At 36.3% G+C, this 24744-nt stretch overlaps 2 protein-coding genes across 6 annotated transcripts in view; one reads left to right on the top strand and one right to left on the bottom strand.

Annotated features, from left to right (window-relative positions):
• The window catches only part of TMEM59 (transmembrane protein 59), a 57599-nt gene extending 39482 nt beyond the window's left edge, over positions 1-18117 (bottom strand). Inside the window, exons 1-8 of one of the 2 annotated variants that reach the window (XM_077149563.1) lie at positions 17771-18117; positions 14320-14352; positions 13223-13328; positions 11675-11769; positions 8434-8586; positions 6336-6417; positions 5332-5413; positions 1821-1929 (exon numbers count right to left, since the gene is read on the bottom strand). In XM_077149563.1, the coding sequence (XP_077005678.1) occupies positions 1821-1929; positions 5332-5413; positions 6336-6417; positions 8434-8586; positions 11675-11769; positions 13223-13328; positions 14320-14352; positions 17771-17959 (849 nt within the window). In that variant the 5' untranslated portion in view covers positions 17960-18117. The remainder of the gene's footprint in view (positions 1-1820; positions 1930-5331; positions 5414-6335; positions 6418-8433; positions 8587-11674; positions 11770-13222; positions 13329-14319; positions 14353-17770) is intronic. The other variant, XM_077149565.1, reaches the window with a different exon arrangement.
• Positions 17792-24744, top strand: part of TCEANC2 (transcription elongation factor A N-terminal and central domain containing 2) — a 59805-nt gene continuing 52852 nt past the window's right edge. Inside the window, exons 1-2 of one of the 4 annotated variants that reach the window (XM_077149569.1) lie at positions 17792-18181; positions 19102-19247. In XM_077149569.1, coding sequence (XP_077005684.1) covers positions 19146-19247 — 102 coding nt within the window. In that variant the 5' untranslated portion in view covers positions 17792-18181; positions 19102-19145. The other 3 variants (XM_077149568.1, XM_077149567.1, XM_077149566.1) reach the window with 3 other exon arrangements.

Raw genomic sequence — 24744 nt, 5'->3', positions numbered from 1 at the left:
TCACTGTGAGGATTAAATGAGTTAATTCATATAAAATACTTAAAACAGTGGTTAGCAGAAAGTGTTCAACAACATTAGTAAGACTGGAGACCAGAATCCACGTTGTGGTGAATTTATCAAGGTAAGTTCCACCTGAAGCCAGCCATTCAGACTTTCCTGGCAATAGCCAGACCAATCTCTGCATGTACCTTTCTTTTTACAAGGGGCTTCCTTTGAGTAAGAAGAAGGAATAGGGCTTATTACACAAAAAATAAGGGAACAGAGCACCTCAGGGTGGGGGGGTTAACAAAGATGTATTACTACAGGTTTGTAGTTTTGTTGCCATAGGGGTTTCGAGTGCATGAGGCAGTTCAATGGGAAGTAACAGGCAAAGGGCAACTTATATAAGATGTATAATTTCAGCTTTATCAGGAATAATAAAATGATTAAAATATGGACATTAGAGAACACAAATACGTGATGTAGAAAGAGTATGTTATCAGTATACCCATATCCTAAACAGATGAGTTCTACAGAAATTTACCAATTTTCCATAATTTCCATAATTCAACATACTTCACAATCCTATCCAACTTTATCCACTTGGTCTAATTGCCTAATGTTAAGTTCTTTTAAGAAGGACAGCCCTTAAAGTACTTCCCCTATGGTTAGCTTAAGCCTCATCATCTGTCAAACCCAACACATAGTCCCTGCTTTCTTTTACACTTTAAATATTTATCACCTATGCTACTTGAACACCTTATCAGTCATAGGCAAGAGAAAAAACACAGGACCTGTAGGCTAAAAACACAAGCTTAATTTCAGCTTCTTTCATACACATACAATCCCAGGAAGGTTAAACCTAAATTTTCTAAGCCTATTTATTCATTCATAAAATGGATAATAAAACCTCCTGTACAGTATTGCTGGATACTGAATTGATATACTATACATGAAAATACTTTGTTAATTTTAAACAACCATATAAATGTTAGTTATCAACATTATCCTGTCCCACTTTCTAGTTGCCTGTATCACTTATCACCTTAATAAAAAAATATTTTCTTAGCCAATATTCATGTATAAATTTTATATTAAAATACACATTACAGTTTATTAGGCTAAGACTATTGTTCAAGCACCACACTATCACATTCTGACTCTTTTCTCTCTTTTTCTATTGCACTTTGGAGACACAACTAAATTTTATTTCAGTTGGATTTGATGTCAACAGGCATTAGTATTGTTACATTTTTTTCCTTGAAAGCTAAAGTGAAATCACCAAATTACAAACTTTTCAACAGAAATGGAGACAAAAACAAAAATTTCTTACCTTAATGGTTGTTTCTCAGGCCAGTTACATTTTACTTACAAAGGAAGTCACAAGTTTTCCATCTCTTTCAGGGTTAGAGAACATGAACTGAAAATCGAATATTTAAGCCTTGCTACTTCTAAAGCAGTCACTACTCCTTAACATCTGCGGCAATTAATTTAAATTTGTAAGTGATTCTACAATTCTTCTCCCCCATATATACCACCTTAGAAACTGATGACAACACGTTCTTTTAAGTCTCAGAGAATCAGAAAAAACAAACACTTTATACAAATCAGATAATATATCAGTACAGTAGTTAGTGTCACAGAAAATTGGTAACAGCAATTCTTGTACTGCAAACCTGTAATTTTCATGTGGGCCAAACTCAACAGAGTTAAAACCACCAAATCTTCTCATTCTATTAGTAGAGAAAGGCCTTGCTCTTTTAGTTAAACAATAAGGCACTCAAAATGGTAAATCAAATGGCTCAGTCTTCAAGTTGCCCTAGGGTTAGAATTAAATTTACCTCAGAGGGAACGTACTGCTCCACAGCAGTAGCAACCGTCGCACAACAGATCCAGAGCAATACCATCACCGAGAGGACAAGAGTAGTGGTTAAAATCCACCCAGAATTACTGAAAAATCAACAGTTAGTCATATTAAAATGTCATAATATAAGAAACAGATTATTAATAATTAAAGCTAATCAAGCTTACATACTCAGTTTAATAATAAGATTAAAAGTTGATGGGTACTATCTTTAAAACTATTTAAAAAACATACATGTTGAAGGAAAACTATAAAAATAGCTATTGTATTTGGGTGGTATAATGTCATTTTCTTCATTTATAAAGCTTTTGTAACATGATTATATTACTTTTTTAATTAAAAAAAAACCACATACTGACTTTCTGCTAAATATTCAAAATTAAATCAAATTACTGTCAAGAGTTTTTTAATTAACAGATGACATATGGCAAATGAAAGCATTGTTATACAAACATCACATACTGTTTTGCAAGATATTATGATGATGCTCATTTTAAGAAACCTAATATTACACACAGTTAAGGTATAAAATAAGTAAATTATGCCATAATCATTTATTCTAGAAAAAGGGTTCACAACAGGTTGTCAGAAGTTGGTTTCTCTAGAACATTTAAAATATTTAATTTGCCACAATTCTACTCACACCTCAATTTACATGAGCACATCTTTTTTGAGGCATTCTCTACCTATAACAGCATACCTTAGTAAAGAAGAGTTATAGCTTCCTTATGATTAAATTATCTTAAGGCAGAGGTGAGATTTTTTTTGTTTTTTTAAAATTGATCTATTGTTTGCTAAACTATAGATTAAGATTAAATTAAACATTTAAGAGTCTAATTCTGAAAAACTGTGTAATATACTAAGTCCCAATTTTTACATCTCTGTTCGCCCAATACTGTTTACTGCAAAAAGTTCTACTTGACCAATCCCCATAACCTATTCACTTGATGGTTTGCCAACATTCGAGGATGCTAAGGAGACAGTGTACACACAGTCATTATTTATGTACCGGCAAAAACGATGGACTTTGGAATATGCATTGTTTCTAAAAGCAGGGAACTCCCATATGATGTTTTGTTCTAAGTATACCAATTTAGAAAGATAATTAAGTAAAAAATATTTTCAATGAAAAAACACCCACTCTCCTCTACATGTTCTAGCCCTTACCTGGATATTAAAGAATATCTTTCTATGAAATGAGAAGTGTATATTTGATATCCAGATTCTAATAGCAACTAGTTAAACCAGAAAACTGGGGCTCATCTTAGTCTATCATCTGCTTCAACATTACAAGAAAACAATCACAACTATCTCCATTATCTCCTGTTCTCCTTGTCCAATGCTTAGCTCCGGTCTCATAATCTCTTCCCTGATTTACCACAGCTCTCCAACCTGTTCCTCTGATCTAACCTTTACACAGAAGCCTCTCTGACATTTATATTATTTACTTTCTGGTTCCTATCTGGTTCCTGCTTACCTGGTTTGGTCACTCTCTGACTCTCCAAACCCTCCATATATATTAATGTTCCTTATACATTCAGCAGGAAGCCAGTGTATCTGAATTTTTTTAAAAAAAACAAAGCCCCTACTAAAACTAACAAAAATCTGTACCACCATTTAAGACTTATTTCTATCTCCTCTGTAAATCCTCTCCACAAAATTTCCCAGAAGACTTAGATCTACATCTTGTATAAGATATGTGCGTGTATGTGTGTGTGTGTGTGTATGACATATATAGCAATCATTATTGTATTGTTCATGGTTTGCATGTCTGTCTCCACCATACTAGATCTGTGAACTCCATAGAGGCACAAGATGAATATTTTTCTTTAGGTCTCAAATCCCTAGCACAGTGCCTGGTATATCATAAAACTATGAAAAAAAAGAAAAAGCCAAGTGAAAAAAATGACTGTGACCTCAATTTACAAACCAGACCGGAAGTCTAAGGGCACCTAAGTAACAGTTATGTAGTACAATAAAAAGCTGAAATAAGAGCCACATATCAGATTATACTGACAGCCTAGGTAATCTTGTCTGTAATCCACAGAAAAATCATGACCTTTTTGGAAGCAGGCAGCTATGGCAGAATAGAATTAAGTAGAAGATGGAAGTTAGAAAACCTAGGTTTGAATTTTAACACAGCGGCTCTATGTCCTTGGGGATAGCCAATTCATCTCTCTGATCCACCTACTTATCACAGAGCATTATTCTAAGAATCAAATGAGATCACTGAGAGGAATAAGCATTTAAAAAAGAATGTTCTTCACTCAAATGTAAGAGTCTTACAATAAATTCATGCGTAGGCACAAACATTTCTAATCTCTGGTTATAAAATTATTTCCTAAGTTAAACACTTACAAGAATACTTGAAAAATATCTGAGAGACAAACATAAAGTATAAGGACAAAATATTAAAGGGCAATAAAAAGTCACCAATATGATACCACATAGTACAGCAGTGAGAAAAACTGCATTGGAAATAAATTGAAGATGATTACCTTGATCCAAAAAACTATCAAAGTGCAACACAAATTCTAAATAATGGAAAGAAAAATTGTTTTACACAAGATCAAAAGTAGATGTAGAAAAAAAAGCAGGTGTAGAATTGAAAGAAAATTTAGTTTCTCATTTTCTCACAGTCATTAATGAATTTTGTTAAAAAAAAAGTCTTAAATTTTAGATTACTTATAAGCCTACTGATATCTGATAAAAACCTGTTAAGAACTATTTTTATCCTAAGAAATCATAGGAAGCTTGCAGTTTGTACTACTGCAGTGTTACACTTGAGGTGCACGTTCCATTAACGTGTACACAATGTAAGGGTAAGGACTCATTTACTGCTGTACTGAAGTCCTTGGTCTTGTGTCCAATACAGATAACAGATAATTATCAGTTAAGAGTCAAGTGTCATGGTCTTTCTCTTTTCTCGTTCTTTAAGTTGGGGCGGGGAAGGCAGGGAGGGGGTGTTTCATAACGGTAATTCTTGGAGCAGGGGAAGCATGCACACTTTGATAAAACCCTCATCACCCTCAGAAGGCTTGATTTCATTTTCTAGGAGGGAAGAACATTCTTATAACCCCTACCTGCCTCTTTTAGAATCCTGGCATAGAGCTGACACTCCTTAGTAGGGAATACAAAGCACTTTATTACCTGAATTCCTTGTTATCTCCTGTAGACTTAGACATGGCCTCACAGATCTTAACCCTAAACCATTCAGACATACTTTAAGTTTAAGCTTCATTTAAATGTCTAGAGAGGTACATTTCTTAACATAAATCAAGGAATTAAAAATAAAAATTGGAATGTTTTTGTACTATGAAAAACCTACCTGCTTGGATTGTATTTTAATAAAATCCATTGCCTTTTGCAACTAAAATAACCAAATGACATATTTGATAGGGAAAGAAGTAAAAATGTTTTTATTTTTGAGGTGCTAAAATCTGATACAAGCCAGATTTTACCTCCTATATACATTAATAAATACGTACAGAGAGAGGCATCTTAAAAAGCCATCACTTTCTCCATCTTCAAGATAGCTCCTGTGTGTTTGTGAACTTTTCATTTGCAGATCTGTTGAAATAACAAGGTACAAGTTATAGTACACTATATTCCAAAAGCTAATCTCAAATGACTACTTATAGACATATATACACTACAGGTGTCGAGTTGTTTTTATGTGTTATCTGATACATTATATAATGATGCCAGTTCCTCTGGCACATCAAAAACCAAACAGATATTCTACCACACTATGCATTTCCTATTCTATTCTCAAATTCATTTGAAAAATAGACATTGATGCTTTCTGTTTAACTATGTATCAGTTTAAATAACAGAATTTGGTTCATGCTGGTCTAATAATACAGCCTTGTTATGTGCTGTCATTACCCACCTACCCCAACCTGCCAAAATAATTAGAAGGTTAGTTATAACTGTATCTGAAATATGATATGAGTTAGAAAATTTAAAAAGGTAAGCGCTACTTGAGCGTGTTTTAAGTTCCTATGAGTTAAAATTCAGTTCCACCATAGAAATAAAAATAGAACAGGGACTCATACTTTTAAGGCAACTACACTATTTGGTTAATTTATTGAGAACTATAAATATTTGACTAGTTAACATGCAAAACATGTTTCAAAGCAAATTAAATGTTTTATAATAATGGTTTCAAAATGCAAGATGAGCATTCCAAGATGAGCAACATCAATAAAATAAGAGAACTTGCTACATGTTCAAATTCTTCAGTCCTATTCCAGACCTAGAGAATCAGAAATTTGATGTGGAACCCAACAATCTGTGTTTGAACAATTTTACCTTTTTAAATTTTCTAACTCATATCATGATTTCCACGCACACTAAAATTTGAGAATCACTACATTTAGAAACTATCTGTTCCTCTCCATTAGCGGAAAAACAAAGACATAACCAACTATACCACACTCTGATTTAACTGTTAATGTTTTTATCCCAAGCTAATTAAAATAAAACTTACAGGACATTTTGCTTAGAGATGATTCTTTCAAATCTGTATGCTCCTGCTCCAACTGTGGTGTATACTGAATTTCTGGCTTCGACTAAAATGATAATGAAAGCAATTAAGCATTTGTACTTCTTAAGCTTTTTTTCAGTAACAAGTTCTTAACACATCATCTCTATAAACATTTAAATTGAGAAAAAGTAACAGAAGTATGGTATAAAAAATAAAACACCATAAACACAATATATCTTAAATGCCCTTCCTAAACATCAGCTCTCATGCCTTGCAAAAAAAAAAAAAAATAAGATTTCTGGCATCATCAAGCATTTAGTCAGTTTAACTTTGGGCAACATTAAAAAAAAAAAAAAAAGAAGAAGAAGAAGGAGAAATAGAGCGATAAACTATGACATACTACATTAAATACCTTTCCCTGCAAAAAAAGAGTTCTAACTCTGGTTGATCAGGAATTTAGCACACTGTCAAAACTAGTGGCAAAACCTATATTATGGTTTTTTCTCATCTGTAACGTCCCATACTTTCGTAAGTATGAGTAATTCATAAATTACAGCTAAACACTCTATACCTTAGATCTTCTATGTAGTTCTCATCCTCTGGAGTGATGTTTCACACAGGTTTCTTCAGCTCAGTTAAACTTGAGTTGACACAAATCTTAGAACAGAGGACTGCTAATCTCACATTTAATCAAGAATGCATGATGTGGTGGTTTAGAGCTGAACGTACCCCCAGAAAAACTTATTTTTAAACTTAATCCATTCCTGTGGTTGTGAACCCATTGTAAGTAGGTTACTTCAATTAAGGTGTGGTCCACCTCAATCAGGATGGGTCTCAATCTTATTACTGGAGTCTCTTAGAGTAGAATGAAATTCAGATAGAGAGAAAGCCATGGGATGCAAGAAGGTGAAATTCAATGGAACCTGGAAGAGAACAGAGAGGCCAGGAGAGGCTGCCATGTGTACTGCCAGCAGAGCTAAGGATCAAGAATCACTGGCAGCTAGCCCCAGAATGCCAATCTTCAGGAAGAAAGCATCACTTTGATGATGTCCTGATTTGGACCTTCTCTTAGCCTCAAAACTGTGAGTTAATAAATTCCCATTGTTTAAGTTAACTCATGGGGTGGTATTTACTTGAACAGCCAAGGAAACTAAAACATATGAGCACTCTTCTCTGACAGTCAACCCAAGCTTTAACTGGAGTAGTTTTAGGACACAGAACTTTTCCAGAAATGTAAAGAGAAAATATTCCTTCTGTGTTTTACTTATTATTGCCAAATTATGTATAGGGAATCCAAGGCTTAAGATAGTACTAAAAATCACATAATAGCCTTACAGTAAGTCACTCAATTACCAATCATTGTTACCTGAGAGTAAGAAAAAACCATAAGATAATTTGTAGGCTGGTTAATTTGAAGAATTTGACTATCTGATTAAAAGGAAGACAGCACAATAGGGTGGTATATGGGCCTTGAGGCTAAAGTGATTTGGACTTGAAGCGTAATTCTGTCACTTTCTGGTAACGTGTTCTTAAATAAGTTAAACTCTCAGTTTTCTCATTATTAAAACAGGGATAATACCTTACAGAGTTGTTTGAAGATTTGAGATAATGTATGTAAAATGTCTAGCACATAAGAGTTTTCAATAAATAGGAGGTATTATCATCATATCACATGGTAAACAATGAGGGAAGCGAACAGTTAGACCTTTCTAAAAGGCAAAATGCTTCTTCAAATTATATCATATTGCTTTTCTTGAATATCCATATGCAATCACATAGATACCACCATTTACATTCAAAGTATATTAATTATTCTTATTTCTCATATCTATAGATTTCATTTTATCAGTTTAACCACTATTTGGAAAACTCGCAGTTCTAGTTAGATTAGTACCAGAAGAATTCCAATGGGCAGAAGGAAGGGTAAATCACACTGTATGTGATGCCCAATGTTTTAATGTAGGCCAAATCAGTAATTATTATTTGGTGATAAATATATAGTAAGTGGCTGAGTACATGGCTCTATGTCAAGCTACTCACTTAAGACATATACATTTACTTTTATTGGTATTTAGATGAATCTACAAAGCATAATTGTCACCTGGAATATAACTATTTTTCCATCATCAGCTTGAAGATAAAAAGTCCATGAAGATGTTATGAAGCTTTGTGCAGAGTCCATCATGTCACTCCAGAATGACCTCACCAGAGTAAGAGGGAAGAGTAGATGCATTTTTGGCATCAGGGACATGAGCTAAAAAATAGATTAAATTAGGAGAAAAATACTATTTTTAAAATTTTTATATATGTATATTTAAGATAACACCACAATCAAGATTCCTCAAATCCTTAATGGAACAGAGTATTAACAATCAAATTACCATTATCATTAAACATTTAGTTACATATACAAATTTACTGAAAAGCTCAAAAACACAGGTTACATTAATTTACCACCAAACATACTTATAAGCTACCTATTACCTCTATCAGGTAACATATGTTCAAGAATTAAATACCAAATTTGAAAATTAGCCCAAGGTTCAATATCAATGGGAGGCAAATCTGGCAAAATATACTGGAATAAATGAATCACAAATGCCACAAACTCTCTCATATTCAAATTTGTTGGGCTTATTCCCAATTCTCATAATTACGCATTTCAAATAACAGAGAACTAAAAACCACAATAAGAGGGAGCTGGTAGGAAACCTGTGCCAGTGTCCCTAAGAAGTATGGGACTATGAATTACAGTCTCAGGAGAGTTCCTTATGTAAGTACTGAACACAGTGCTTATTCTCTGTAGCTATGCAAGTTTCCTCAGAGGTCCTAATCATAGGAAGGACATAGTTAAGACAATCTTCTCATCTACTTCTGCCCCTTTCGCAAGATGGAAATTTAAAATGGCCAATATTCAGACACAAGAAGTTTTCTGCAATGTATTCTATACTAAATGTACATTGTTTTGAAGTGATTTGCAGTTCTAGTTTCTATACACTGCCCTCTCATGCTGCACCTTTTCAAATTAAGACCACTGAGATTTATTTAATCAATACGTATACTTGGATCAAGTCAGCCTCATGTAAGAAAATCTAGATAGTTTGAAACTGTCTTGATCACTTAGTTATATATACTCCTGGCCCTTCTCTCAACTAAAGCTTGGTCACCACACAGTTTGCTGTTGCAGTAAGCCCTGAGAGAAGGGAGTGAGTAGCACAGGACCAGACAACTGATGAGGAATAGGGGGCTACAGTAGGGAGAGAAGAACCTCACAGGCAGAATAGTAAGTTCTCTGGCTTGGGTCCAAAAATGTGAAGAATCTTGACATTTGATTAAACAAGAACGAGCAAGGTCTCAAGCGGAAAGGCTAAATCATATTCATTTTTATCTTTAATGCTTTTGTGTAGAATACATCATGTGATAATGAACATCAATGGAAAAGGAGGAAAAACTCAATCAAAAGAATATAAGCTTTATCAATATAGCCTACAAAATATAAGAATATAAAATATGTGAGACATCTGATAACAGGGCAGTAGGGTGAGAGGAATATTTATGGGCTAAAACTATATAGAAAGCTACCGGTAAGACTCAAACACTAATCGATTAAAAGTTGACTTATTGACTAATTTAAGTATACTGAACCTCTTTAAAGCATGAGTGTGAGATGCTATTCACTAAACTCTAGGGATAGGTTTGGTTTGGCTATATTTTAAAAGAGAAGCATCACGGGACACTAGAGAGAGAGCAATTTTTAGAATCAGAATATCTGTATTCAGGATCCAATTTTCCAACTTAATCGCTGTAAAACTTTCTTTGATTAATTCACTGAAAAAAGCATTTATTGAGATTATAAATTTTAAGAACTCAGAGACCCTACATGTTTTATTCGCCAATGTATATCTATAGTAAATCTATGTAAATCTGTATAGGACAAAAGTTAAGCAAAGGATGAGATGTGCATATGGGGAGAGGCAACTGACCTAAACCAGGGTGAAGAGTAGTTTAGAAGAATTCACAGAAGATTGAAATAACATGTTCAGTATATAAACAATTAGCAGAAAACGAAATAAAAGCTGTCATATAAACATTAGAAAAGATGTTCAACATTACTCAATAATAAGAGAAACACAAATTAAACTATAATAAAACTGGTATGTTGCCAGGGGTTCAGGAGAGGGGGGAAAAAGGGAGTGACTGCTAATGGGCTCAGGATTTATTTTTTGGAGTGATGAAAATGTTGTGGAATTAGATAGTAGTGGTGGCTGCACAACTTGTGAGTATATTAAAATAAATTAAATTTATTTTTAAAAAACTGGTACAATTTCAACAGAGGGCAATTTTGCTCTATTTCTCAAAATCAAAAATGCCATACCTCTTAACCTAGCAATTGTATCCCCTGATTTTATCCTGTAGACAAACTCACACACAAATGTACAAAGTATATAACATCATTTAAAATAGAAAAAGATTAGAAATAACCTAAATGTCTACAAATAGAGGACTAGTTAAATAAATTATGATACATCAATACAATGGAATACTATGTGGTGAAAAAATGATGAGTAGATGCTCTTTACATATAATTATACTAAAAGCAAAAATATGTTCATAAATTTGTATATGTATAAAATATGTCCAAATTCGTAACCCTGGCTATATCAACAGAAGAAAACTTAGTGGCTAAGGGACACAAGGGGTAGAAGATGCTTGAATTTTGAATTTTGTAACATGTGATTGTATTTCCCACCCAAAAGTTAAGACAATTAAAAAACATTCTCCATATGTTTGGAGTATAGAATATGTGTGGTAGAGAATTATAACAAGTAACACTGGAGAATTCATCAGAGGCCAGGTTGTGATGAGGAGTTTGGATTTAAATCGATATGTGATGGGGAGCTACTGAAGTACATAGTATAGGAGAATGACATGATGAAATTTTCATTTAGGAAAAAATATTCTGGAAACAGAGTAATAAATGGACTAGAAAGGGTTACAATGGGAAAACAGTTTGGGAGGTAAAATAATAGAAAAAAAGGACTCTGGACTATCAATTTCTCTGAGCTTCAGTTTTTTCATACGCAAAATGGGGGTAATATTGTCATTAAACCATGAGAGGAACAAAATGAGATTACAGCTGTGAACATACTTTTTAATAGTAAAGCATTTCACAAAAGTAATTATTCAATTGATTTCTATTTGCAGACACTGTGTTCTGCTGAAAACTAAATATAAAATGCAACACTAAAATACAATATGATCAAGTGGGCAACAGATAATTCAAGCAATACGAGTCAATGTTATTTAAGAAGGCACTTTTGAAAGACAGTATTGTTTCATACTTGCTCTTGTCTCAATTCGGCGAATGGCAGCTGATTCTGGCACCCAAGATGGCAAGCATATTGCTCATCGGATTGAGAATATGCTTCTGTACATGCTGTAAGAGAAAAATAGTCAAATTAGAAAAAAATATAAAAAGAGAGAGAAAAGAAAAAATAAATAAGGGATAAGGAAAGAAGGGAGGATAGAAAAGAAAGGGTTTTGGCATTTTATAAAGAAATTTTTTAAAGAGCATTTCAACAATATAAATTTCCAAACAGCAAATGTAATAAAGCCCCATATCTTCTTCCTCCCACAAACAAATGTTTCAGGTATAAATCTATTAATTACGCACTCAGGCTCTAGTCATATGATGACACATTCATATGAGGGGCTCCTAATACCTAAAGTTTATGTAGGGGAAAAAAGCACTAGACTGGCACCCAGAAAACAACTTGGAAATTTTGGATCCATCATTTATTGGCTCTGTATATGACCTGGGCTGAGCTTCTTAACTTCTCTGACTATTGATTTCTACATATCTAAAATGGAAATATCACCCCATCTACTTCATGGGGTTGTTGAGAGTTGAATGAAATAACACATTTTAATAATTTACATAAACATGTTATTATTGTTAAGAACTGGATCTCTTAGTTGAGAAGCAAGGTATTTATGTGGCAAGGGAAAAAAATAAAATGAAGCAGTCAGTCTAGTATTATAAATTCTTAGAAAACTGAACTCAGAAAATCTCCCATAGCAGATGACCCTAAAGTTGGGCCTCTACTGATATACAACTCTTAAGTTCATTAGACCCATTTCAGTCTTGTGATGTAAGGTGGTAGGTAATCAACTGAAAAACACTATGCACATATAAAGATGGCTAGTTAGGAGAATAAGTGATAAAGAACAAGGTTTTGATATCATGGAAGGTAGAATGTGAGTCATAGCATAGTGATGGGGAAAACGGTGCCTCCTGCCATACTGAATAAACATGTAATAAATGGAGAAAATTCCATTATATAGTTCTTTAAAAAGCTAAATTTCAATTTTGTCCTGATTACAGGTTTCTTTTATTGAACACATCTCTTTCAGCAAAATGTAAGAATAGTGGTTTAACAGATGACAAAGACTCTGGTTACTGGTAGGACCCACAAAGAATATCTACTAAACACCGAGTCAAAGACCTGATTCAGTAAAACACCTGGAACTAATTCAACTAACCTACGATTGAAAGGCTTACGAAAAGTATATTATTCATGAAAAGGTAGTAATGAACTATAAGTAGGGTAATTATTACTGCATTTATCTAAACCAAATGCTTGGTTAAACAAAGGTGTCCTATCCATAGTACAAAATAAACATTGTTTCAACAAACAGGTGAAACTTAAAACCCACGAAATTTCTAGCAGCAACTACTAAAACTCCAACTTCATAATAATTGCAACATGCTAGATGACTAGTTTAAACAGTATGTTTGTCATTTTTTGAGGAAATAACAAAAAGCATAACACAACTCTAAGAAATAACCAATGTTATATATTGGTGATGTCATTAGGACAGCATCTTACCAGATTCACATTCCGATTTGGTTCGATTTAAATCAATTCCATCATCCACAAACTGACAAATTGAAAACAGCCTGCAACCTCTCTGACATGCGTATAACTCCTCTTCCTAGGGAGTTCAAGAACAGGAAGGATTACCAAAAAATAGTATTTTTCCTCAGGAGAAAAAAAAATGTCAAGAAGAAAGCAAAGTTAGTAAGATTTATATAAACCTTCCAATAAAAGTCTTATAACTGAAAGGCAAAAATGATACGAGCCAGGTAATACCCAAGATCTTTGCCATCTAAAGAAATTATACCAAGAAAGAAGCCCAGTGGGTAAAAATGCCACTCTTTATCCATATTCTATGGTCACATTTTGGGAAAAAAGCTTTTTATTGAAAATAAAAATAACAGTGACAAAATCAGAACTTTAATAGAGGTAGAAATGAGAAAGTAAGTACAAGCAAGTACCCTAGGGCCAATGTCATATTTCTGCCACATGCTAATGTTTATATAAATACCAGGCTTATTAGGAAAAGTATCACAACTAGTTTCACATGGCAAAGTCCTTGACAAAGTAAGGTATACATAGTTAAAATGTTCATATGAAAAGATTTTTTTAAGAACTTGGCTTACTGTAACTGAAAACACACAAATGAGAGTATCAATGTGATGTACTGGAAAAACCACTGGAATAAGCCAGATGTGGATCAAAACCTTTTAAGTGAGTGACTCATTACAAGTTACATTACCTATCTAAATCTGTTCTTTCATTCTGAAAGGAGAAAAATCGCTAAAATATCTCCAAGTTCATCAGTATTTCTGGATGATAGCTATTCCTAGTTCAATGCCTGGGTTATAGAAGGTACTCAATAAACGGCATTAGCATTAATCATAGCAGATTTTTAAAGTGGAAGACAATAGTTACAGGTATCATTGTATATGTGTGGGAGCTAAAGATAGGATAGACTTATAGGTCTTCACTACTGGAAACTATTAATTGTTCAATAAGACTACAGGTCTAAAAATAATGTCTTCAAGAGGCTTTTCTTTGATTAAATGCATATAGTATTTTGAAATAAATAAATGTGCATGTTGGGGGGAGCCCCCTCAACTTACTGTGTGATCCACTGTGTATAAACTGGCAAGGACCTAATAAGGAAGGAAACAGGATGTGCATATACCAGTTAGCAACCAATGGAAAACAAAAGTGTGGATTTCTTCCCAGCAGAAAGATTAGTAGAATTTATTCAGCAGCCAGTTAAGAAGAAATGGCCGCTGTCTAATATTAAACAAGCTTTATTACACAAATCAGAAGCAAACACATTTTTGAATTCCAGTTTTAGTTCCATTTATTGTTAAAGTGAAATTGAAAGAACTTTTAACAATTAGGATAAACTTCATACCTGAGTAGTTTTTTCAGGCTTTGTAAAACAGTGGAAGAATTTTCTTATGTCTTTGGAGCACCGCGTATTTCCTCATATTACCCAGAGGAAGTTAGCATGAGTTAGATCACATGCCATTTTATTTTCAGATATGTGTTCTTTTGTTAAAAAAAAAAAAGCTCAATAAGCCATCCAGTGCCAGTTTCAGAAAACAGTATGGCATGGTGAAAAGAGCCTAGGTTCAGGAATCAAATCCAGGTCTGAAGCTCAGCCTCACCACTCACGCTCTGTACAAACCTGGGCCCATGCCACACAATCTTCTGGGCCTGAGTTTCCTTAGTTGCAAAATGAGGATAATACTCTTATGTTTATCTTGAATATTATGAGAATTACACACTTAGAAAAATAAAAACAATTAAAAAAATCCACAATATCATTACACTATGCTGTTTCATCTAATAGACAGATACAACATTAATAATATATAATGAGCACCCACAACACGCCCGCACACCGTGATAACACTCAACATACACAACATATTTATACGATACCATCTGGCACAGGGTAGGCACTCAGCTATTAAGAATAATATCCTTAAAAAAAAAAAAAGAATATCCTCATTCCAAATAAGTGTTTGATGTTCTAGAAAATATTATTCTTCTAAGTAAATATTTTATGCCCCATGTATACCAAATGACTGGCAAGTTTGTATAAAATGTGTCTCCTCTGATTTTTAAAATAATTAGAAATCCCCTTAGTGATATTACCTATAGCTTTCAGAAGCACATTTTCTTATACTGAGCTAAGTCAAGCTAATTATTGTCTCATTATTCAACACAACTGATCTTACACACCAAACTGGCTTTATAACACATAACAGAAGACATAGCTATCTCTTGTTTACTGAATGACCAGCCGTGTTTTAGACACTGTGCTGAGTTTTACATATATTTTCTTTAATCCTCACACTAGCTCTGCAAGGTATGATTTTTTTTTTTTTTGATGTGACAAAATGAAGTTCTGAGAGGTTAAGTGATCAGCAAGGACACACAGCAACAGTGAAGCTGGTAGTGGAACCCAGCTTTTTAATGTTCCAGAGCCCCATACTCTGTTAAAAAGAAATGAACAGCCTGGCTCTGACAGATTTGTTAACGTGTCCTATGTCTCTAGTATTTGGACTGAGACAAATTAAAGGATAAAATGTAATTTTTAAATAACTACTTACAAAATTTTTTACAACAAATAATTAATTCTGAAAAGTCACTAGAATGAGGTTTCTGTCAGATATAAATACCATACTAAAAGAGGCTTGTAAATTCACCTACTTTCTTATAATACACACTGCTGCTTCCTAAACCATAAAGCACAATAATTCAGAGCAGGGCCAACAGAAATCAGCAAAACAAATCAGATATTTTTAGGCAACTTTATTAATACAAGGCAGCATAGTGTAGCCAGATTTAGTATTGAATTCCTCTCCACTACTTCTTGGTTATGTGATCTTGGGCAAGTCACTTAACCTTTCAGTGCCTCAATTTCCTCAACTGTAAAATCCTACTTCGCAGTGTTGCTGAGTTAGTGATAATGGGTATATCCCCCATTGTACCAATACATGGTAGTCCACATTTTAAGTTGACAGAGAGTTGGCTTACGAGTTCCTGGGGAGAACAGCTTTAATGAAAAAAAAAAGACTTAGAACAGATATCACATCAATTGTTAGAAAATAGTGAATATTATAAAAGTACCTAAAGGTTTTGGAAATGTTTATCCTTTCAAAATTTTAAATTATTCTCCCAGCATTCTGGCTCATACCACATATTTGCATAATAAACCTTTAAAAAGCAAGGGGAGGGGGGGAAGAACCTAAGAACTAAAATAAAAAACATATTTCAGCCCAAGTTCAGGCCAAATCAATATTAATGAGCTTCCCTATACAATCCTCTTAATGGTGAGAGGTTTATAAGCAGAAAAGGAAACAATGTATTTAGGGACGCATTCATTGATTTAATTCTGGAAGTCAGAATTTGTCACTTCTCTTACATACTGTGTTAATCTCTGCCTCTGAAAAATTTAAAATAATCTCCTCTTCTCACAATTTTTCTTGGAAATCGGTAGTTCCTCATGCAATGCAAAATCCAGGAATAAACAGACATGGGAAGTGATAGCATCTCCAACTGCTCATTTCAAGGACCTAAAAGCCCTTGCCAATCAGCAACAACCCAAACTTCATTACTACTGTCCTTGTGGCCGCTTCGTAGTTTAAGAAAGCAAAGGAGGCCAGCCACAATGGTTTAGCAAATAGCACAGAAGAGATAAAGGAAAAACAAGACAAAGGCCAGTAACATCAGCAAAGCTCTTATAAAGGCAGGGTGGGAAGGCGGCGCATACACCTAAATTACATATGGGGAAGGGTGGGGCAGTTTCACCAAGCAATTCAGAATGTTAAGTAAACAGAGTCCTAAAGAAATTGGAAAAAACTCGACACTGGGGACGGAATTAAGAGGTGGCAGCTACAGGGAGGGGGCAGGGATTGAGAGTAGAGCCACTCTTCTTCATAGGCTGAGACACCCCCACCCCCCAACGCCAGGATAGGTCTCTTCTTTATCAACTCCAGGAATTCCTGCACTAAACATCAAATTCCTAGAAGACAGAAACTTCTTCTCTAAGACAATGCAGTCCCCAAGTGGCAGTGCCTTGCACATAGTAACTCAACCTAGCTTTTCATACTATGGTGGAATTGCCTACCCGGACACACTGTGAGCTCCGTACCCAGAGAGGGGCTCAGTAAACATGGGTTATGAACTAACCTTTCGTGCGCATGTTTATCTGCCCGTACCACACCTCCTTCCCTTTATTAGAATGTACACTCCATTAGGTGAGGACCTCTCATTAATCATCCCTATCTCCCTCTTCCAAGTGCCCGTCTCCCCTGCTGCCTGGCAAGCTCTGGAAGGGCAGGAATCGTATCTTTCTCATCTTTGTGTCCTATCACAGGGTAAGTGCAGCACTAACTTCCGGGAATTACAGCTGGGGCGGGGTCCCGGCAGGAGAAAACAAGAAGGTACACAGGTAGGAGACAGTGGCTGAGGGGCGAATGCAACAGCCAAGCTCCCAGAACTGACAGTTTAAGGGAAAGATGCGCAGTCAGGGAGAAGTCGTTGCCCGGTTTGGACGGGCCCTACCTTGGGGTAGGTGTGCAAGGGGTAGGTCAACTGACAGGCTCGGTGGCAAGACGCCGTATCCCCCAAGACCGAGTCAAACGCTTCAGCCGAAGCCGTTCCCGAGCCTCCGGCCAGGGCCATGGTCAGCAATAGTAGCGGCGGGAGTCCCAGTCGGGCCCTGACCCAGAGGGTCCCCCTCAGCGCCGCCATTTTGTTCCCTCCGTCACAACAGCTGAGCTTGTTGCTGTTTTCTTTTCAGGGCTTCCTCCTCCTTCCGGGGCCGGCCCCCTTCCCAGCCCCACCGTCAGCGGCTTCCGTCTCAGCAGTCTCCTCAGCTCCGCCTCGATCTGCCGGAAACTGCCGACTCCGGCCCCTCCTCTCGGATTACGAACTCGTCTTCGGCCGGCGTGAAGACAACCATCGCGAGAGTTGGTGAGCCTGCCACCTTCCCTCCGCAGGGCAGGCTGGGGCGTGTAGTTCCCCATGGACCGGAGGCACATAGTGCGGTCGGGAAAGTTGGCCTCGTTGAACTACAGCCGTCCTGGGCGCGCCTTCGGCCCGTTCCCTTCGCGGTACATTCTGGACAGTGTAGTTCGCTGCGGCCCTGATGCTCCCTCGGGACCCGCAGAGCCTCTTCAGAGGAAATACGGCCTTGGGACCAAGCGTCGTTTACTTCCGGCACCGGCAGTTGGGGCTTGGGGATTTCAGAGGGTACGCTCTGTAGGTGCCCAGCAGGTTCCAGGGCCGCTTTTCCCGGTGGGTCTCACGTCAAGCCGTTCTTTGCTGCCGGGTCCTGGAATACCAAGTGCTCAGGGCAGGAGAGGAGGGTATTTCGCGTTGCTAGGCACAATAATCATGGTTAGGGTCCTCTGGCCACCGTTCGTGGAGATGGTTGCTTATTGTGAGGCGCTTACTGAGGCCTGGAAGTGGTTGGTTGCTGGTTACGAGGGAGGTATTTTGAGTTGTGGTGGTGGTGGGGTACATGTTAAAAGGGCTTCGTGGAGCCCAGTAGAACCCTAATCCTGCTACAGCCCACCCAAATTGGAAAAGGCTTAAGAAGTCACAGGTTCAACGCTTGTCTCAGTATTGGAATCCGCTCCACAGGTGCACTTCTGGAAACTAGGACCCCCCTACCTCAGGAAGTAGGCCGAACACTGTAAACAGTTTCAGTTTTTAGGAAGATCTTTCTCTTTTTTAGAGGAAATCTTCCTTCCTGTAAATTCCGTCCAGAAGTCCTTATAATTCAAGAATGCTTGTAAAGTATACAGAACCCAATTGTCTGTGTCACTTTGGGGAATACCTATCACAGCTGTCTTGGTGAAGTTTTAGAATCTGACCTCTGTCTTGAGCAGAACTCGCTGCAAGCACGTGGAAGTAGTTGGAGTCGCCCCTAGCCATGGATAAATTCGTCATTCGATCGCCTCGAATCCAAAATAGCCCTCAGAAGAAAGATCCTGGAGGAAAGATTTACAAGCAGGCCACGATTGAATCTCTGAAGGTGAGAGGGGATCTGGCACTAGAGAAAATGTGCCAGTGACTGTGATAGCAAGATGGTGCTGAGGGGTTCTATAATGGAAGACCTATGAAAAATTTCTTAATATGCCCCCTCCTCAGGATGTGCCTGACCTCTCCTTTGTTTCCCCTGTACAGACTACAATGTATTAATTCCCGCACCTCTGCTACCCTTTTAAATTCTTTTTAATGCTACACTTTTAATTACTCTTGCTTTATGATATGTTTGTTAAGTGGTAGGACAAGCCCCTCTTCCTTATTCTTATAATTTTAATAGGCATAAAAGTTACATATTAGAAATGGTAGAGTACCAAATATGATTCTATATCCTGTGCAAACCCAATAGGGACTGAGTGATGAATACTATGATTGTATATCTTACTGGCCAGAATTGTATCTTGTGGGCTCCACAGCTACAAACGAAACTGAAAGAGACTATTTTAATGTTTTTTTGCTTCCTCTAACTCAATCTGATTTTTGTTAGCAAGAAAGAGCCAACGAATAGATACAGGCTATTAACCAGTAATTAATAAACTGTCATAGGTACCCAATAAATGGTAAAAGTAACTATTGTTTGACTAAAAAACACAAATTGTAACTAGTCTCCTTTGTCATCTTGAACCTCCTCTTCTACATTTCTTTCCAGTTTACTTTATTAGTTCCTCTTTCTCTTTGTTAAGACTCCTAATGTTTGTGCTGCCAAGAGCCCTGTCACATTTTATGTGTTTAGCCAGAGTGGCTTTATCCATCTCAAAGCCATCTATGCTGATGACTGCCAAATTTGTGCTTCTAGCCTGGATCTCTGAAGCTGAGAGATCTTGGGCTCGAAAACATGTGCAAAGGACTGTGAGATCAAGGTAGCATTTGGAGTAATATCTCTCATTGGATTAACCAAAACTGCACTCATATACATTTCCAAGCAGCCTTGGATGGAGACCTCCTGAACTCTAGTGGATCTTTAAAAGTCTCTCCTAGTTTTGAAGTTCTGTAACTGCAGGGAACACGTTCAAGTTTTTCAACTGTCTCTGCTTTGTCAGAGTATGCATGGATGATGGTATACAGAATTCTCAGTGAGACAGTGGTGGGCAGGATTGTGGTATCAAACTCTCTGGGGAGAAAACAACAGGAGTGGTAATTGCACTACACATAGACTAACATGCAAACATCAGATTCTAATATTCATCTACCTGCCCCTGCTTCTTTCTGGGCCTCCACTTGTGCTCCAGTTGAGAATGACTGTGTGGTGATGAAAATATTTTAGGTGATATTCTAGTTTGCTAGCTGCCAGAATGCAACACACCAGAGATGGATTGGCTTTTAATAAAAGGGGATTTATTTTGTTAGTTCTTCAGAGGAAAAACAGCTAACTTTCAACTAAGGTTCTTTCTTACGTGGAAAGGCTCAGGGCAATCTCTTCTGGCCTTCTCTCCATGCCTCTGGGTTCCAACAACTTTATCTGGGTTGATATTCCTTTCTGCATCTCCACAGGCCTGGGCTGAGCTGCGAGGGCTCAGATGAGGTATGCTGAGCTGCTTGGGCTGTGCTATGTTGAACTTTCTCATTTAAGCACCAGCCTATTAAATCAAACATCATTCATTACAACAGGCACATCTCTTAGCTGACTGCAGTTGTAATGAGCAACAGATGAGGTTCACGTACCATTGGCTCATGTCCACAGCAGCAGAACTAGGTAATGTCCCCTGGTCCAGTTGACAACTGAATCTAACTACCACAAGTGATATGAAGATTATGGAATCAAAATAAACAATAGACATATAGAATAACTTTCACCTTAAATGCATTAGCTTTTCTTCCAAACCAGTTTCTTTATTCTCCTTTCTTTACTTTATGTGTGTATACCAGGTAGCTGGAACTAGAAATCTAGAAATCATCCTTAAATCTTATTTTCTATTATATTCAGTTTTCAATTCTGCCTCCTATTATATACCTTGAATTTGCTCCTCTTTTCCATACTCATTCCTCGACTTTTTATTTCTTTCCTGGCACTATGCCATGATCTGTTGACTGTCTCTCCCTGCCCTCACATCTCATCGTTCTACTCTCCACACTTAGGCCAGAGAAATATGTCAAAAGAGAAAGAAAGAAAGGAAATTTACTCATGTCACTTCCCTGCCTAATCTTTTAGTGGTTTCTTTTTTGACTAAAGACCATGTTTCTTTACATGGCACCCTAGGCGCTTCATGACCTGGCTCCTGCCTGCTTTAACCCCTACTATTCTTATTTATACTCCATCCAATGTCAACCACTTACAGTTCCCCAAAGATGTGCTCTATCATACCTCTGAACCTTTGCTGTCCTGTTTGTGTGCAATGCCCTGACCCTCCCCCCCCCCCCAATCTTGTAGGCAATATAGGGTAGTAATTAAGAGTATAGAGTCTGGAGCCAAACTGCTGTGTTAAAATTCCAGCTCTCCCACTTACTACCTATGTGACCTTGGGCAAGTTATTTAACTTCTCTTTGTCTTCTTTATAAAATAAGGATTAATTATAATACCTATTTTATAAGATAGTTATGAGGTTTGAATGAGTCAATATATGTAAAATACTTGGAACAGAGCCTGGACGTTATAAGTACTCTGCACGTGTTTGCTACCGTTATTATTATCTACTTGACAAAATTCTCTTCTTCCCTATGATGTAGTTCAAGAGTCTTTTCTAATACAATACTCTTCCTGACCTTCCTCTCCCCAAGACAGAAGGCTGAGGTATTCACTCCCTTGTCTGAGCCATCACTATACCTTAAACACGCCTCTATCATTGCCTCTATTTGCACTATCTTACAACTGCTTGTTTACATGCCTGTACTCTGCTACACTTTGAGCTTCTTGAAAGATTTATAGATTTTGTGTCCCCAGTACATGGCACAAGGCTTGGCATACAGTAGCTGGCAATACATTTTTCTTAATGAGCAAATACAAGTTGTGGCAAGGCATGTGAGACCCTTCCTGTTCTGCCTTACAGTCTCTTCCTTTCTCACTTCCCACTCACATGAATGCATTCTTGCCAGTCTCCAAATAAGCTTTTATTTTTTGTATTTTCAGGTCTTTGACTTGATGCTGATTCTTTTTCTGGAAAGCCCTTTTTTTTCTCTTTTTACAAGGTGACTTTCTACTCATTTGTCAGCTTACTCAAGCACCACTTTTTCTGTGATCCCTGAATTACGAGTTCCATGAGTACACAATCTTGGGTATTTTATTTACTCTATGTCCTTGGACCTAGCAAAGGGTCTGGCACATATTACATGGTCAGTAAATAGCTTAAATAAATGAATGTTAAAATACCTTCTGGTTCCCTTTGGGGAGTTAACCCTTCCCTCTTTTGTAGTCTCTTAGCACTTGATTCACATATCTGTCATAGCATTTTCAATACTTGTAATTATCTGATTACCTGTAGTTTTCCCCAGTCCACTTCCCCAATGAACTCCTGAGGACTGGGATTGCAGTATCTTTTTATGTTCAGTTCTGCGCTAACACTGAACATACTCGCTGCATTGTAGGCAAAATTTATTGAATAAACAATAATCATCCTTATTTTAGGATGCCCTTGTAGGATCTTGATAGTAAACCATATACACATATTACAGTGAAACAACTTTATGCCTAACACTAGACTTCCTGTTTTGGAGAAGGGATCAAATCATAAGAAATTAATAAATAAGGATGCAAAATCATATGTGATCCAGTTAAAAATTAACATATAGACAGTAGGAGTTGAGACAGAAGAAAGCTCAGTGTCTGCCAGATTGGTCAGAGAAGGCCATGTGAAAGCAGAGCACCTTAAAAGAATGGGAAGGTTTGGATAGGTGGAGAGAAATAGTGGCATATAACCATTCAACAAGTGGTATTTGCTGTTTTCTTTCTTTTATGCATTCATGTTTCATGTTTACTTTCATGAATACACACTGACAAATTAAAAACAAGGTAGATGTGAATTCTAATGAGTGAGCTAATTCTACTCTCTTTCGAGTAACTTATTCCCACAACACTATCAGCACATTTTTAATCAGAATGCCAAGAATCTGCTGAACTTAATGTGTTCAAGCCTCAGTTTCCTCATCAGTAATATTAGGAGTAACAATATCTAACCTGAAAGGTTGTTATGAGCACTAAATAAAAAAATGCATGTTGAAAAGGCTGAGCTCTGTGCTTGGCATAGAGTAAAACTCAATAGTTTTTTTCTTCTTTTGATGTACTATTGAGAATGATGATGTTGATAATGATTTCTACTAACATTTATTGAGCCCATTTCTATGGGCCAGTCATTGTACTAAGAGGTTTACATACATTAACTCTTTAAATCGTAATAACATCTCTGTGAAATGGATGCTTTTGTCTTTACATTTTACAGATGAAGAACCTAAGGTACAAAGAGATAATGTCGTTTACATACAGACATGCAGCTGTAAGTGGCAGAGCTGGGAGTTGAACTAAACAATCTGGCTCTATAGTCTGCCCCCTTAAGGGTGAATGCAGAAAAAAAGTGAAAGTTTCTGAATGCCACATACGAGAGTTAAAAAATCTTGATGTATTAGGACCATTGTTCTTCTGTTATCAGCATATTACAAGTAATTTACCATGGCCTTATCACATTCAATAAAAGTAATACCCAGTAGAGTCCATGTAGTATACATTTTAATGATAAAGATAAACTTGATTAATTTTTTCTTACTCCCTTAAAAGGAAGTGATTTCTTCTGTTGGTTGTAGTAGAAAGCATATTTGCATTAAAAGATTCTAAAAATGTGCTAATTCTTTTAGGTTCAACACTATAGGATGCTCTGTAAACTTTCCTTCTTTTGTAGGATTGACTAGCCAATATGTTGTCACTTTCCTCCACAAGTGGAAAGGTATCCACATTATTGCTTATGAGTGAATCATTTTCCCTAATTGGTTTTTTTTATGAAGAAACTATTATTTACTTTATAAGTTCATGAGCCATTTCTAAAAATTAATATAATTTTGTAGTTATCACTTGATAAAATGGTAGCTAAATGAGGAAATAAAGAATTAGAATATAATAATGTCTATGTGAGTGTGTAAAACAGAAACTATGCATTATTTTTATATGTCCATGGAACATTTCTGAATATTATTGTCATAATTTCCCAGAAAGAAATCTTAACAAATTTAAAAAGGCAAAATTATACAGATCACACAATGTCACAGAATCAGAAACAGTGATGGATCTGAATGTCAGCAATAACAACATCAAAACCAACTGAATAATTTAAAAATACAGTTTCACTGATAACTATTGTGCTGAAGGAAAAACTGTAAACTATTAGTGCAAAATATTTATATAACAACAAAACTATGAATATTTGATACCAAAACCTAGACCTATTGTTAAAGATATACTCAAGACAACTCTTTTTTAGAAAAGAAAGATAAAAAGGAAAGAAGAAAGAAAGGAAGGAAGGAAAAGAAAGCGTGAAGGAAAGAAAGAAGAAAGGACAAGAGAAGAA

The sequence above is a fragment of the Tamandua tetradactyla genome, chromosome 2, assembly GCF_023851605.1.
Source record: "Tamandua tetradactyla isolate mTamTet1 chromosome 2, mTamTet1.pri, whole genome shotgun sequence".
Lineage (NCBI taxonomy): Eukaryota > Metazoa > Chordata > Mammalia > Pilosa > Myrmecophagidae > Tamandua > Tamandua tetradactyla.
Note: the sequence above shows the minus strand (reverse complement) of the source record. Positions and strands in the feature narration are given on the sequence as shown.